The sequence below is a fragment of the Mixophyes fleayi genome, chromosome 4, assembly GCF_038048845.1.
Source record: "Mixophyes fleayi isolate aMixFle1 chromosome 4, aMixFle1.hap1, whole genome shotgun sequence".
NCBI lineage: Eukaryota > Metazoa > Chordata > Amphibia > Anura > Limnodynastidae > Mixophyes > Mixophyes fleayi.
In genome coordinates this window covers 303860118-303875339 of record NC_134405.1, presented here as the reverse complement: position 1 = coordinate 303875339, position 15222 = coordinate 303860118, and the positions used below count along the sequence as shown (strand labels likewise).

Below are 15222 nucleotides of genomic sequence, written 5' to 3'. Positions count from 1 at the left end.
TGTGTCTTGCGTGAAGAGGGGAGGGGATGCACGACCACCTGTTATTAGGTGGTACTGCGGTTTTAAACAGTTGTGACAGTAATGGAAAAGTGAGATCATGCAGAATAGTGCACCACCTCATGACACATGTATTAAGCAGTAGAAGAGATCATATGATGATATGTATGACTGCTATGAAGGATACTTGCAGTATCACGTGTACCAATGGGCACCTTGGACAAGTAGCTGCAGCCTGATGAATAATCAGGACCCTCAAAACAACAGAAATAGAACCTCCACCAGAAACCCAATAGCATTAGAACAAATAGCCAGCGCCACATAGGATCCACATTGGACTTTATTCACTGACATAAAAGACTCAACAGTTTGCAAATTAATCCACAGATTTTTCATGAGTAATAGAACAAGTGGTGCCGAAATTAGAACAAAGTCACAGCAAGGGGGTGTGTATTTGATGTCACAGTAGCACACATCGTTATGAGACTAATAGGTATGTGTGTAACCTTGCAATAAGGTAATTCTCAAATTAGGTACAGATGAAGCAGGGTTTATGTAAACGTTGAAAATGCTTTATGCACTAAAATGTTTGTTTGCAATTAACTCATATGTACTGAGCTATTTAAAGCCAAACTAGTCACAGATCTTTCACAAGATAGCACAGATTCTCCAATTAAACTTTATCCATCCACTACAATCTGTATGTGTTATAGCACAGTAAAATACATAGTAAAACTAGAAGCTGGCTTGATCTATTTCAAATAATAATACAGAACATTATACAAATATATATAAATTAAGACAAAAACAAACTGGGTTAAACTGCACCTTCCAAAAACCCAAAATGAATAGCAAAGTTTCCAAAGAAATAAATATATACAATGGTAAAACTAAAGTTACAGCAGAACTTAAATGACAATGTATTAATGTTGAGGGCCAAGTGATTATCCAGTTATGTATTTAATTTGAATTACATACACCAAACAGACATGTAAGGAACTACCTTTCACTAGTTACAGCTGATATCTTTTTAGAGTAATGGTTGGCTCCTATTGAAATGTTGTAACTGGTTGCTACAGTCAACTATAGTCTGTGGTCTTGGCAGTTCGAGTACAGTTTGTCCACACATGGGTATATTTTTTAGTAGAATAATTCTAAGATTGTAGATGACTCTTGCTTCAAGTTTAATAAAAACTAGATCATTATTTAATGTTTTGATCGATCCAAAGGTAACATTAGTTGACAAGACCAGAATTTACATTATAGCCAATATAACGATCTCTTACCTGTGGGACACTAGATTTTTTAAATGAGTCTGTCGGTTGATCATTTGCTACTGCTGAATCTGCAGTGTCAATAGGATTGTTTGCAGGAACATTCTGGACTGGTTTCAGATAAGTTAGTTCATTCTGCTTTGAGTCAAGGGTAACACACACATCATATGAAAATGGAAATGGTAAACTTCCATCACTAATCTCAGAGGGACATCCCAGGGTGAACTGAGGATAGACGTTTCTACTTAGAGTTCCAAAAGATGTTGATGAGATTGATTTTCTGCACTTTGAAATGACTATAACCATTACTATTATAATGAATAAAACAGAAATTAGAGTTATGGAAACTACCAGGTAGAAAGTTATATTAGATGAATATTCTGATGTACTGGGTTTGTGTCTTATCTCTGGAACAACTTGCTGAAGGTTTTCTGCAACAACCAAGCTTAAGGTCACTGTAGATGACAAGGATGGAACCCCATTGTCCTTTACCAACACCAAAATCTTTTGTCTTAAAGAATCTTTGTTTTCAAGGTCTCGTCCAATTCTGATTTCACCATTGTGTTGACCAATAGTAAATAAAGAAGGATCAGGAACTTGGAGTATGTGATAAGAGAGCCAGGCATTGTGTCCAGAGTCAGCATCCACAGCAATTACTTTAGTTATTAGATAACCTTTCTCAGCAGAGTCAGGAATAAATTCAAATAATGCCGATCCCTCAGTGTCTTGTGATGGGTAAAGAATAGTAGGAACATTATCATTTTTATCAATTATACATATCCTCACTGTGACGTTACTGCTTAGAGAAGGAGATCCGCTGTCTTTAGCCATCACCTGGAACTGAAATTCCCTCAACTGTTCATAATCAAATGATCTCTGAGCATAAAGAACTCCAGTCATTGAGTTTATGGAAACATATGATGATACTGGGATACCTTCTATTTTATTGTTAAGAATAGAGTAACTAATTTTAGCATTCTCATCAATATCATAATCAGATGCATGAATACCATGTATTGAGGTTCCTTGTGGATTATTTTCTTGAACATAGACAACAACACTTGTTTTCTCAAAAATAGGTGGATTGTCATTCACATCCGAGATAGTCAGTCGAATGGTTTTATTGGTGGACAGTTGAGGAGATCCATTATCCATAGCTGTAGTAGTTATGTTGTAGTGAGAAGTTCTCTCTCTATCGATAGTTGCTGTGGTTACTAGTTTATAGTAATTGGCAGAAGATGATAATAATCGAAAGGGCACATTTTCAGAGATTTCACAAACAACCTCTCCATTCTCTCCACTGTCTAAATCATTAACATTAATTAGTGCTATAATTGTAGACGGTGGAGAGTCCTCAGGAATTGTGGCTGATAGAGAGGTTACTGTTATTTCAGGAGGATTGTCATTCATGTCAGTAACATTTATTGAGATCTTGCAATGGGTAACAAGGTTGCCACCATCTTTGGCTTCCACAGTTAATTCATATCTCTCGGTAAGCTCATAGTCTATATCTCCTATTACATTAATATTTCCATTTACTGGATCTATACTAAAGAGTGCAAGAATAGTTTCCGCAATGTCATGAAATGAATATGTTATTTGGGCATTCGAACCTTCATCTTCATCAAGAGCATTAAGCTGGAGAACCAAAAATCCAATAGGTGCATTTTCATTTAAACTTATTTCATAGATATCTTTAGTAAATGTGGGAAAGTTGTCGTTAACATCATGCACTATGACCTTTATAAAGGCTGTGCCAGATTTAGGAGGCTGTCCTCCATCCAAAGCGGTCAGAACTAATTCATAAAGACTTTGCTTTTCTCTGTCCAGCGACTTTAGTAAAATAAGTTCTGGAGATTTAATTCCATCTTTGGTCATTTTTATTCCCAGTTCAAAGTAGTCATTTTCATCAATCTTATAGTCCTGTACAGAATTGGTGCCTACATCAGGATCTTGCGCATTTCCCAAGGTGAGACGTACTCCAGGTAAAGCAGACTCACTAACGGTAATGTCAAAAACACTTTTGGAAAAACTTGGGGGATTATCATTTACATCCTGAATTTCCACTTTAATTGTGTACAAGTGCAAAGGGTTTTCAATCACAGCTTCAAAGCTTATTAAACAATTCAGTTTTACCCCGCATATTACCTCTCTGTCTATTCTTTCTGCAACACACAAGTCTCCAGTTTCTAAATTAACATTGAAATATTGTATTTTGCCTCGTGAAACAATATGGAATTTTCGAATTAACAATTCCTTTGTTTTCAACCCCAGATCTTTTGCTATGTTTCCTATTGCAGCTCCTTGCTTTAATTCCTCAGGTACTGAGTAGTGAAGCTGAGCAGAAATAAGATGAAATGTAAAGAAAATTAGGAAAAATACTACTTGCCATTTCATTGTCCTTGTTCCTCCAAAATGAATCTTCATATCTATTGTTAGCTGATGTACTTCAAGTTTGCAGTTTCCTTTTATCCAAAATGCAAAGGTGAAATATGCAATTCCCAAATTCCCTTGTAGCAGAATAATCCAAGTTGCAGGAGAATGAGTGAAAATCTGTATTGTGTCTTGTCCTGCAGATTTGTGCTGTGACACTAGTAAAAATCAGGAGTTTTAACTTCTAAGCTATAATAAACAGTTAAACAGCGGCGCTTAGTGTCTAATTGAGGAATTGCAACAACACTGCAATTGCAGCTCATGACATTGCTTATAAATTTATAATAAAATGTCTCAATATTAATATAAAAACGTTCTTAAGGTTTTGAGATTATTATTTGAATCCAATCTATTAATTTATGCTAAATTCATCTTGTTTCAAAACATCAGAACAGTGAGCACACTAGCAAAATTATTTTTGCATTGTTATACGAGATTAAACAAATGTGCAAATGTGAATAGGAGGCAGAATTGATTTATTTTACAACATTTGTCCAAAATCATAATAGAACAATGCACAAACGACTATCGATTATTGATTTATTAGTTTGTAAGTATAAAGATTCTTAATAGTTATTTGACCATTTTTCAATGAAATGTTAGCAGTAAAAAAGGAAAATTTGTACTAGAAAAAGAAAAATGCATGCCAAAAATATTCTATTAAATAAATACAGGACTTTTAATACTGTAATCATTAATATAAATACATTTAAAATCGCCTTAGATGTATTATCTTTTATGTTCCTGACAGTTTTTCTAAATATGATGATGCCTTTGCTTTCTATCTTCTGTCAAGAGATGGGTTTTTTTGTTGTCCTTTAATATGACATAAATCTAATGCAGAAAATTCAGAAGATTTACATCATAGCCAAGTGAAAGAAAAGCAATGGTGGCTGATTGCATAAAACCGTGGCTGAAAAGCAAAAAAGGTAGCTAGAAGTTGAAACATGATATTTACTAATAATAGCTGAATGTCATAGCATTATCTGTTAAATGTTGGGTGTTGAAGTCAGCAAATTGGATAAAGTCATTTCAATTATTATCGAGCAAACTTGGTTGTCTTTGTCTGAAAATATGCGTAGAGCATGCTACGGCGTGGAAGGGCGTATCCAGCCGCAACACGTGGCAATAACAGTTTTTACACTTTTACACACATTCGCACAAACACACACATTTGTAATTAGTACACATTAATTGTAGTTGCAACACATAGTTATTTATGTCAAAATATAGTAGTATTTATGTTTAATATTATAAGTTATATGCATGTTAGTAGAACATAAGGTTCAGGTTATAGGAAATGTGTCATGTCTGGTATAATTTTAATCCCCTATTCATCAGCAGTTGTCCGGTTCTTTCGCCGAAGAGATCGCACATTGCATACTTTAGTTAGCGACGTTAGGGAATAAATGTTTAAAGTGATACTGACTATAAAATGCTAATAGACTAGTTGAAACTGGATTCTTGGTGGGAAAGTCGGAGAACATCCCCTGGAGAGATGACCCCCACCTTTGCATATTTTGGTTTGAGCTGGCCTATGATCTACAACATCCTGGACCTTCCTGAGAGCTGGACCAATAGAAGCAAGCCACATCATCTGCGTTGTTTTACTGTATTTCTGACTGCATATAAGCAGGGGCTCTTTATCTAGTGACCAGTCTTCTTTGACCACATACTTCAGACCTGAATGACTGTTCACTGGATCCAGGGCGCCTGCGATAAGTAACGGTACTTATTTTATTTCGCTGAAATTATTCTGCTACTTTTGGATAATAAATATCTTTGTGCGTTGGAAACACAAATCGAGGTTCGACAATCATTATTGGATAGCGACAAAACGTACATAACATGGGATATATGGATTTACTATAGTGCCCCTACAACTTTTGTCTAAAAAGTTTTACCTCTGACCAAATAATGCTGTTTAAAGCAGCAACTACATGAAAAAAATAGGTGTTATTTTTAAGATAAATCATTGTGATAGGCTACAAGAAAAATATTTAAATTATCATTTTGCATGGTTTATTTTATCAGTCTGCATTTAATGTTTTATAATTTTACAGAGTTTCTATGATGGCATGAGACTACCGTAGCAACTACAGTCAAATGGCATATTATGTTGTGACCAGAGAGGTTTTGGGATACCCCTCTGATCTCTGTCTGCTCTCCCACCCCCTTTTGTTTCACATGACATGCTGAGAGCTGGTAGTCAGCATATCGATTCTGAGTACACCGACAAGACTTACCCGACATCTTCAGTCCGGACTGTTGCTTCCCGACAAGGATCCATGATGACTCTTCTGTGAACCGACTTCAACCAATCCTGATGAAGGAAGACGCCGGCGTGACTTAATGACGTCACTGACATAGGCAACGCTGTTAAACGCTGCTCTTAAGGGGGTAATGTAAGTATGTGGCTATGTACAATGTACTTTAGAAAGGGTTGTACTGGGCCTTATGTATGGAGCCCATCCTTCTTTTTCTCCATACATAACACCATGGACCCTTACCATGTTTTGTTAGCGCAGGCAAATACTCTGTAGGAAGCTTTACCTACACACCTACACATTCTCCCTGGTGTTTTAACGTACACAATGCTGGAAGCCTGGGACACATACGTCTGCCATTTAGCCTCCTTCCAGTGACTCAATATATATATATATATATATATTTAAAAGAAGTTGTTTGCTTTTTTTGTTTTTTTTACTGACAAACATCTTTCATAGCTTTCAAGGTATAGCTGCCAAATCTTACATAGTTATTGTGTATTGATAAAGTCACCTATTAGATCACATAGCGACAATGTGACAAAGCGACAGAGCACCAAATATTAAAAATATAATTTTTTGGCTGGAAACAATTGTTTGACAGGTGGAAGTAAACTTTTCCACAACACAACATAACGACAACACGACAAAGCAACAGATCTTATTTTCTAAATAGTTTTTTGGTCTATTACCAAATCATTTGCTAATATATAAAAACTGCTACACATTACAAATCGGACCCGTGCAAAAACAGGTGACCCTGCTAGCTATAATATACAAGTACACACAATTGTTATGCCTGACTTCATCTGGAAGCATATGTATGTAAGTATGTTCTTTTTATTTGAGTCTTTTCCTACATACATTCCGAGCTCTTATATCGCTTAATTTTTGTTTTTGCCACATGAGCTACTGCCATATCATTCCCTCATTATTAAGTAGCTGTCTAAGTTAAATTCTACCTGAAGACAGACAATAGTTACCTGAAAAGATGCCTTCAGAGAATGGAAAGAGGAAATAGTTTATCTTATTGGTGAGTTTGATAATAAAGTCCAATTCCTGCAGGAATCTAGAGGCACCTGATGACAATGTAGAGAGGGTGGACTGTAAGTGGAGCTTGTGTACGGAATTTGGTCAGTGATGGTTTTACTCAATTAGTGCACCAAGTTTGATCTCAAATTAATTAGACCATCTTGCAGCTCGATGACAGGAGTGTGACATTGCAGACAGGCAAGCAGTAATACTGAGTTGAAAGAACTTGGGAAGGGAAGGCATTTAGCTGGAGCAACATATGGCAATGCAGAATGCGGACCCAAACAAACATTGGAAGTCTACCATGCCACAGATCAATCAAGAGCCAGCGGTTACCCAACAACGCCAGTCCACTGCTCAGACATCAGTTACCTCACAGCTCCACTTTTCTCACAGCCCCAGCCACAAATTCCTGTATGCTAAATACATTTTCAATTTCTCTGTTTTATGGAATTCTGAATATATTATAAAGACCCAAAATGTTATTTAATATACTTATGCCAATGCATCATTTTTTAGATACATGTTCTGTCTTTTCTGAGGGTGAGCACATATGAGCTCTACACACATACTTACTCCCATAACTGAATGGTTAAATAAGGTGACTGCAAGCCAATCACTCCAACTTCTGAAATGCTACTCATCCCTCTTCTAATTCTATAGCAATGTAACAAACAGATTTTTCAAAAATATCTTTATTCCGCCATGGTATCCGATGACCAATTTTTTTTTTTTTTAAAAAGTGCTTTATTTACTGTATTTCAAGCACAGTATTGAGTTCAATATAGTTAGATTTTGAAATATATGAATATCCAGTATAAAAATATCCACCTACTGGCAGAAAAAGGTTAACACTTACCTAACTGACCTCCTTTCAACTGACAGACATTCGATGGATGTTTTCAGGTTTTAGAAATCCACTTGAATCTCTGATGCGATACACTGTCAGAGGTCTGTTACACCATTTACACAAATATATTGACATTTGTATGTTCTGTAGAACATTGGAGTCAGTACTGCAAGTTGACTGCATATTTCTAATTGGCATTATTAATAAGCCATAATTTAGCATGACTAAGTAAATTGGCACAGTCTTAATGAACTGCTGGCCCATTATAAATTGTGCAGTGGACCCACCTTGATTTATGCCCAGGGCCCCATCTAACACTAGCCCTGAATAGCTGGGCAATGTAAAGCTAAAGATGGATATGAGCCTTCCTGTGAGGTCCCTATGGTGTCCCTTGGCTTACCCACATTTGAGAAGATGTCACAGAAGTTGTGACTAAAAGGAACAGAAGTGTATGTACCTATTTATTGTGAATTTTCCCGTCATGGAAAGTCTGTCCTTATATCTAAGGTACTTTAAGTATTTTAAGCAAAATTGCCAATTCAACTGCTTTCCAACCACTCTAAATTATTTATGCATCCATAATATACAGTATGAAGTAAGTCAATGATTGGTTGTACATTTTTTTATTTAAAAAGTCCCCATACAGAGAAGGTGTTATGAGGAGGTAGCTGGTTATATCTGCATAGGAGCCACTGTCTAAACAAGAGAGGATAACGGCACTCAATTATAAGGTCTGAAAGGGAGCCAAATACCTGACAAATATATTATGGTGCCTGAAAGGAAGGCTCAAGATTGGTCAGGGATTGAACTGTCATTTATGTAAAACATTTTTTATTTGTGTGATGATTGGGAAATGTTTAAGAATGTTTAAAGACATCAATTAACTGAAACAAAGGGTAAGAGAGAAATGGCAACCCATGTCTTTTACCCTACACTATGGAAGATGTTAACTAAATCCTCACACAAGGAACAAATTATAACATTTAGAGCTACTGTTAAAAGCTAAGCTAAACTGTACACAAATAATATTCTTTTGTTCAAGTCAACAATTTATACTAAATATGCTAAAAGTTCAAGAGGACTATATAGTCTGCATTATGATCAAATATATAACTTGCATATAGTTTCCTAATGTTAACATTCATCATTTATAGTCGGTAATAAGTAGGCAATGGTCTGGTGTGACAGTACCCAGTAAAGAGGACTATTTTGGGGTGCAAATATAGTGTTGGTTCCTCTAAGTGTCAATTGATTGGTGTCCTTTGCTGAGACTGACCCCTTGAAAGATATAAGGACTGGGCATCTGCACACTTTAGAGATAATAGCTCCCACCAGATTTTTTAATTTATTGAATTTAATAACACCTGAAATAGATGCCAAACATCCAAGCCTGAAAAATATATAATACAGCATATACAAATAGCTTTACCAAACTTTCTCACTGCAGTTGTGTAGTTGTTGGCATCTGTAGCTGACTAGAAGCTTGGACACTCTCAATAAGTCCTTTTAATATGGCCTCCTTTTAATGCCACCAGACAATGACAGGTGACAGGTCACAGAATATTCCTAATTTAGGAGGGCATTGCAACCACTCAATACCTTTGGTATTGGAAGAAAGTCCACATTCTCATTTCTAGCTAACCTTACTGGACAGAGATAGCAATCCCCAGTCTCAGTTTCTGCTTTGATGCCAAACAACTCTTCCATTACCAAGTTTTTAAACACCTGTCAGCATCAGCACACCTCCTAGGAAAAAGTATATTGTACTGTCTGAATTTGTATAAATAAATTACATTCAGCACCTAGTAGGAAAGAGGGATACCGGAAGGGTTTGACTGTTATTAGATACTCCAATATCTTTACGTTGCCACAGCTGATCCAAGCCAAAACTTCATGGAAGTTTAGGCACCATAGAAACAAGTAAAGCCTAAACTCCAGTAAAAGTACAAAATAAAAGCACCATAAAAAACCTAGAAAATTCAACATTCAGACCAATGCATGTAAATAAATAAGTATAGAGAAGTAAGTATGCATTTGTATGCTTAAGGCCATCTAAACTAACGTTTGACTGGTTGAACAAGGACATGGGGGATTATCAAGTACACATTAAATGTATTTTATTTCCTCTAAAATAATTTAAAGAATTATAACAATTTTGCATCTATAGAATTCTTCACTGTAAAAAGATAATATATAAAATGTAATTCATAATATGTAAATAAAATGAAAGCTAATCAAGATAAATAATATAATAGTAATAATAGCATGTGTTAATCCATTTACATTTTATCACATTCTCCATATAGAAATATTGTTTTAAGTTATACCTCAATCTTTAGTAAACATTGGAGAGTGAGACTTAATTATCAATGATTACAGATTATGTCCACTCACTGTAAAGGCGCTGTAATGTTGTCCCTGGTTGTCACTGGGATTACAGTAGTTTGAAAGAAATGTTGTGTAGTATCATTGTCTGATTGTCAGTTTTAGCTCTATTATTTTGGGTGGTTAATCAGCCATTGATAATGGGGAAGAGGAAAATTCATTCAAACAGCTAATATTGTAATCTGCATTTTTACAGCAGTTACTGCGAGTGGACATAGAAACATTTACAGCCTAATTATTTCTTTAAAATATTCTTAGATTATGAAAATGAGTAACAGTTATAGAGCTGTTCTTTTATGATATTGATGCATGTAAGCCCTGGGGTCCCTCAGTAGAACCTCTGGTAGATGCCACAATTGAAATGGTAACCATTATAATGGTGTTTGTGTTCTAATAAGTAAATTTCTCTTACCTGTAGGACACCTGTTTCTGAGAATCTGTCTGTCAGTTGATCATTTGCTGCTGCAGAATTATCAGTGTCAATGAGATTATCAGTAGGGATATTTTGGACTGGCTTGAGATAGGCAATTTCATTCTGCTTTGAGTCAAGAGTCACACACACATCATAGGAGAATGGAAAAGGTAAACTTCTATCACTGATCTCAGAAGGACATCCCAGGGTAAACTGAGGGTACACGTTTCTACTAAGAGTTCCTAAAGATGTTGGGGCATTAGATGTTCTGTACTTAGAAATGACAATGACTATTACTGTTACAATGAATAGAAGAGAAATCAGAGCAATGGAAACTAATAGGTAGAATGTTATATTAGATGAATAATCTAAATTACTTGGCTGACGTCTTATCTCTGGAGTAATTTGTTGAAAGTTTTCTGCAAAGACCAAGCTCAAAGTGACTGTAGATGACAAGGATGGGACTCCATTGTCCTTTACCAATACTACAATCTTTTGCCTTAAAGAATTCATGTCTTGAAGGTCCCGATCTATCTTGATTTTACCAGTATGTTGACCAATGGTAAATAAAGATGGTTCAGGTACTTGTAATAAGTGATAGGAGAGCCAGGCATTGTGTCCAGAGTCAGCATCCACAGCAATCACTTTGGTCACTAGGTAACCTTTCTCAGCAGAGTGAGGAATGAACTCAAATAATGCTGATCCCTCAGTGTCTGGTGATGGGTAGAGAATCTTAGGAGCATTATCATTCTTATCAATGATACATATCCTCACTGTGACATTACTGCTTAGAGGAGGAGATCCACTGTCTTTAGCTATCACCTGGAACTGAAATTCCCTCAACTGTTCATAATCAAATGACCTCTGAGCATAAATTACACCAGTCATTGAGTTTATGGAAACATATGAAGATAGAGGGATACCATCTATTTTATTACTAAGTAAAGAGTAGTTAATTTTAGCATTATCATTAATGTCATAATCTGAAGCGTGGATACATTGTATCGATGTCCCTTGTGAATTATTTTCTTGGACATAGACAATATAACTTCTCTTCTCAAAAACAGGGGAGCAGTCATTCACGTCTGAAATAGTCAGCCGAATGGTTTTGTTGGTGGAAAGTTCAGGAGATCCATTATCCATAGCTGTAATTGTTATGTTATAATGAGACATTTTCTCTCTATCGACATATTTTGTAGTTACCAGTTTATAATAATTGGCAGATGAAGGGATTAGTTGAAAGGGTATAGTTTTAGAGATCTCACAAACAACCTCTCCATTCTCTCCACTGTCTAAATCATTAACATTAATTAGTGCTATAATTGTATCCGGTGGAGAGTCCTCTGGAATTGTAGCTGATAGAGATGTGATTGTTATTTCAGGAGCATTGTCATTGATATCAGTAACATTTATTGAGATTTTGCAATGAGCAGCAAGTCCTCCACCATCTGTGGCTTCCACAGTTAATTCATAGCTGTCTGTAAGCTCATAATCTAACTTTTGTTTAACATTAATTTTTCCATTTACTGGATCAATGCTAAAAATTGAATACAAAGTTTCAGGAATATCATGAAATGAATATGTCAATTCTGCATTCGAACCTTCATCTTCATCATCAGCATTCAGCTGGAGAACCAAGAAACCGATAGGTGCGTTTTCATTTAAACTTGTCTCATATATGTCTTTATTGAATTTGGGAAAGTTATCGTTCACATCATGAACCATGATCCTTATTAGGGCAGTACCAGTTTTGGGAGCCTGTCCTCCATCCATAGCCGTTAGAATTAATTCATGAATACTTTGCTTTTCCCTATCCAGCGGCTTTTCTAAAATTAACTCTGGAGATTTAATTCCATCTTTGGTCATTTTTATTCCCAGTGCAAAGTAGTCATTTTCATCAATCTTATAGTCCTGTACAGAATTAGTACTTATATCAGGATCTTGTGCGTGTGCCAAGGTGAGACGTACTCCAGGTAAAGCAGACTCACTAATCACTATGTCAAAAACATTTTTTGAGAAAATTGGTAAATTATCATTTACATCCTGAATTTCCACTTTAATTGTGTACAAGTGCAAAGGGTTTTCTATCACAGCTTCAAAGCTTATTAAACAATTCAGTTTCATCCCACATATTACCTCTCTGTCTATTCTTTCTGCAACACACAAGTCTCCAGTTTCTAAATTAACATTGAAATATTGTATTTTGCCTCGTGGGACAATATGAAATTTTCTAAATAATAAATCCTTTGAATTGAAACCCAGGCCACTTGCTATGTTTCCTATAGCAGTTCCGTGCTTTAATTCCTCGGGTATTGTGTAGTGAAGCTGAGCAGAAATATGTTCAAATGGGAATGAAATGAGTAAAAATACTACCTGCCATTCAATTGTTCTTATGCCTCCATTGCTGATTTTTGTATCCATTTTTGGCAAGGTAAACTTCTAGTTTGCAACTTCTTTTGATGCATCCAAATATAAAGATGAAAAATGCAATTTCCAAATGTTCTTTTCAGCAGAATAATCCAAATTGCAGCAGACTGAGTAAATATCCTGTATTGTGTCGTGTCTTGCAGATCTGTGCTGTTACAGTGTAGTAGCAATCAGAAGCTTTGTGCTCTGAGCTAGAATACGCAGGTAAACAGCGCCACTTAGAGGCTTCTCCAGGAATGGAAGAATTAAGGAATTGCAGCAACATTGATTTTACTTATATTAACAGTTGTTTCAACAGCTATAGAAGATGAGTTTCTAACAAATATTGACTTTATTTATTTATATATATTTATTTTAGAAGAACAATTAAGTAAGGGCAAATATGACAGTACACTATGCTATTTATAGATAAGTCTTTATATATACAAATCTTTTATTTATATTATTTTTAATAAAATGCTAAAAAAAGTTTATTCTTGGAAAAAAATCATTGTAAGAAAATGGCAATTAAACCAGAACAAGTACGATTATCATATCTTAGAAACTTAAGTCACTGAACATCACAACTTCATTCAAGCACGTCTGTAAGGAAAAACATTGTGAGAATAAAGTGTATTTTCCAAATCTTAAACTTGAATTATTTTTCTGCCACCATTTGACACCTTGACAGGGTCAAATTACGCATGTCAGAGGAATGAAAAGTATTCAGCACATACGTTCTGTGTTTTGAAAGTCAAATTAATATGTTTGCGTCTTGGTTTAAATAAATAAACTGGCAGCTTCTGTGGTCTGAGCGGAGGTAACTATCAGTCAACAACTCATTATCTCCACTGTCTAAATCATTAACAATAATTTGTTCTAGAATTGTAGCCAATGGAGAATCTTGTGGAATTGAATCTTAGAGAAGTGATTGCAGCAGCATTGCTATTGATAAGAAAAATCTATATTGATACTTTGCAGTGACCTGCAAGATCTCCACCATATTTGCCACACACAGAGAGTTTAATGATCGCAAAGTCTGTGTTGTTGCATAATAGAATTGCCGGTCACCATCATCAACTTGACGATGATCACTGGCATTTTAATATATTTAAAAAAATATATATATATATATATATATATATAATTTTTTAAGTATGCTCAGACAGCCATAGGCATGCTGGCACTTGTAGTTCTACAGGCACCAGCATAACCAAGCAGTTTATGGCTGCCAGGGCTTGCTGGAATTAGTAGTATCAGATATTAAAATAATATTTTTTTTACTTTAATCTCTATTTACCCCACCATACAGGGTTGTTGGGAGGGGCATCACTGCTATCAGCAAGAGGCTGCTTTTCCAATGGGAGAACTTGCATTTTTTGTAGGCTCAAATTCAGCCCCAAGCTGAACAGAATGGGACTATGTCCCACTATAACAGGGGGATGTCACACTGCTGATTTCCCTGTTATAGTGTGACCAGTCCAGAATGCAATTGCAGCTGTTGTGGGAGACCCCACACTATTCGCCACCCGGCATTAGCAGTAACCATTCCTATGAGTACTAGAGCTTGGTTCCTTTTGCGATGGGATGAGCACATGCTTTTTAACACTGTAAAGGTTATTGCTGATGATCATTATCAGCACAAATCTTTGCTCCAGAGTCAAGATCCACAAAAGATTTACCTCCTGACAAGCATATCTGCCTATGTTTCTGAGTGTAAAAAGTGTTGCATATATGTGAACATGCACTTATTTTTTTGTGACCTATACTTGAGCACCATTCCCACCCCATTCTGCCTCTTCAGATTTAAAGATAGGCAAATATATTGCTACTGATAGCAGCGTATGTATTTTTGGTGCACATGCACAATACTATTTTCTGCTCAAAAATGGACTTGCATCTAAGTCTAAATGTCTCCATATATGTGCATTGCAACCTCCATCTGTATCAATTGTATTTACATTGAAAACAAAAAAAATAACAATTGGTGCATTTTCATCTAATGTCTAAAAATCCAGAAGGCATCTTGTTGTCTGAAAAAGAACCCACATTACGTCTTAATTGCGTACGCTATCTTTGTATTCTGGTCCTAGATACGCTCGTTATACACTCATATTTTTTATACACTTTTCCTTAAACAACGTTCCATTGTTCAGTCCTTACACC

The 15222-nt window shown here is 35.7% G+C and overlaps 1 protein-coding gene across 7 annotated transcripts in view; it reads right to left on the bottom strand.

Annotated features, from left to right (window-relative positions):
- LOC142152884 (protocadherin gamma-A4-like) overlaps nucleotides 1-15222 on the bottom strand; it is a 445481-nt gene that overhangs the window by 303679 nt on the left and 126580 nt on the right. Inside the window, exon 1 of one of the 7 annotated variants that reach the window (XM_075209994.1) lies at nucleotides 1284-3713. The exons of the other annotated variants lie outside the window; for them this stretch is intronic. Within the exon in view, the coding sequence (XP_075066095.1) occupies nucleotides 1284-3698 (2415 nt within the window). The 5' untranslated portion in view covers nucleotides 3699-3713. Of the gene's footprint in view, nucleotides 1-1283; nucleotides 3714-15222 lie in introns of those variants that run through there. 7 annotated transcript variants of the gene reach the window in all.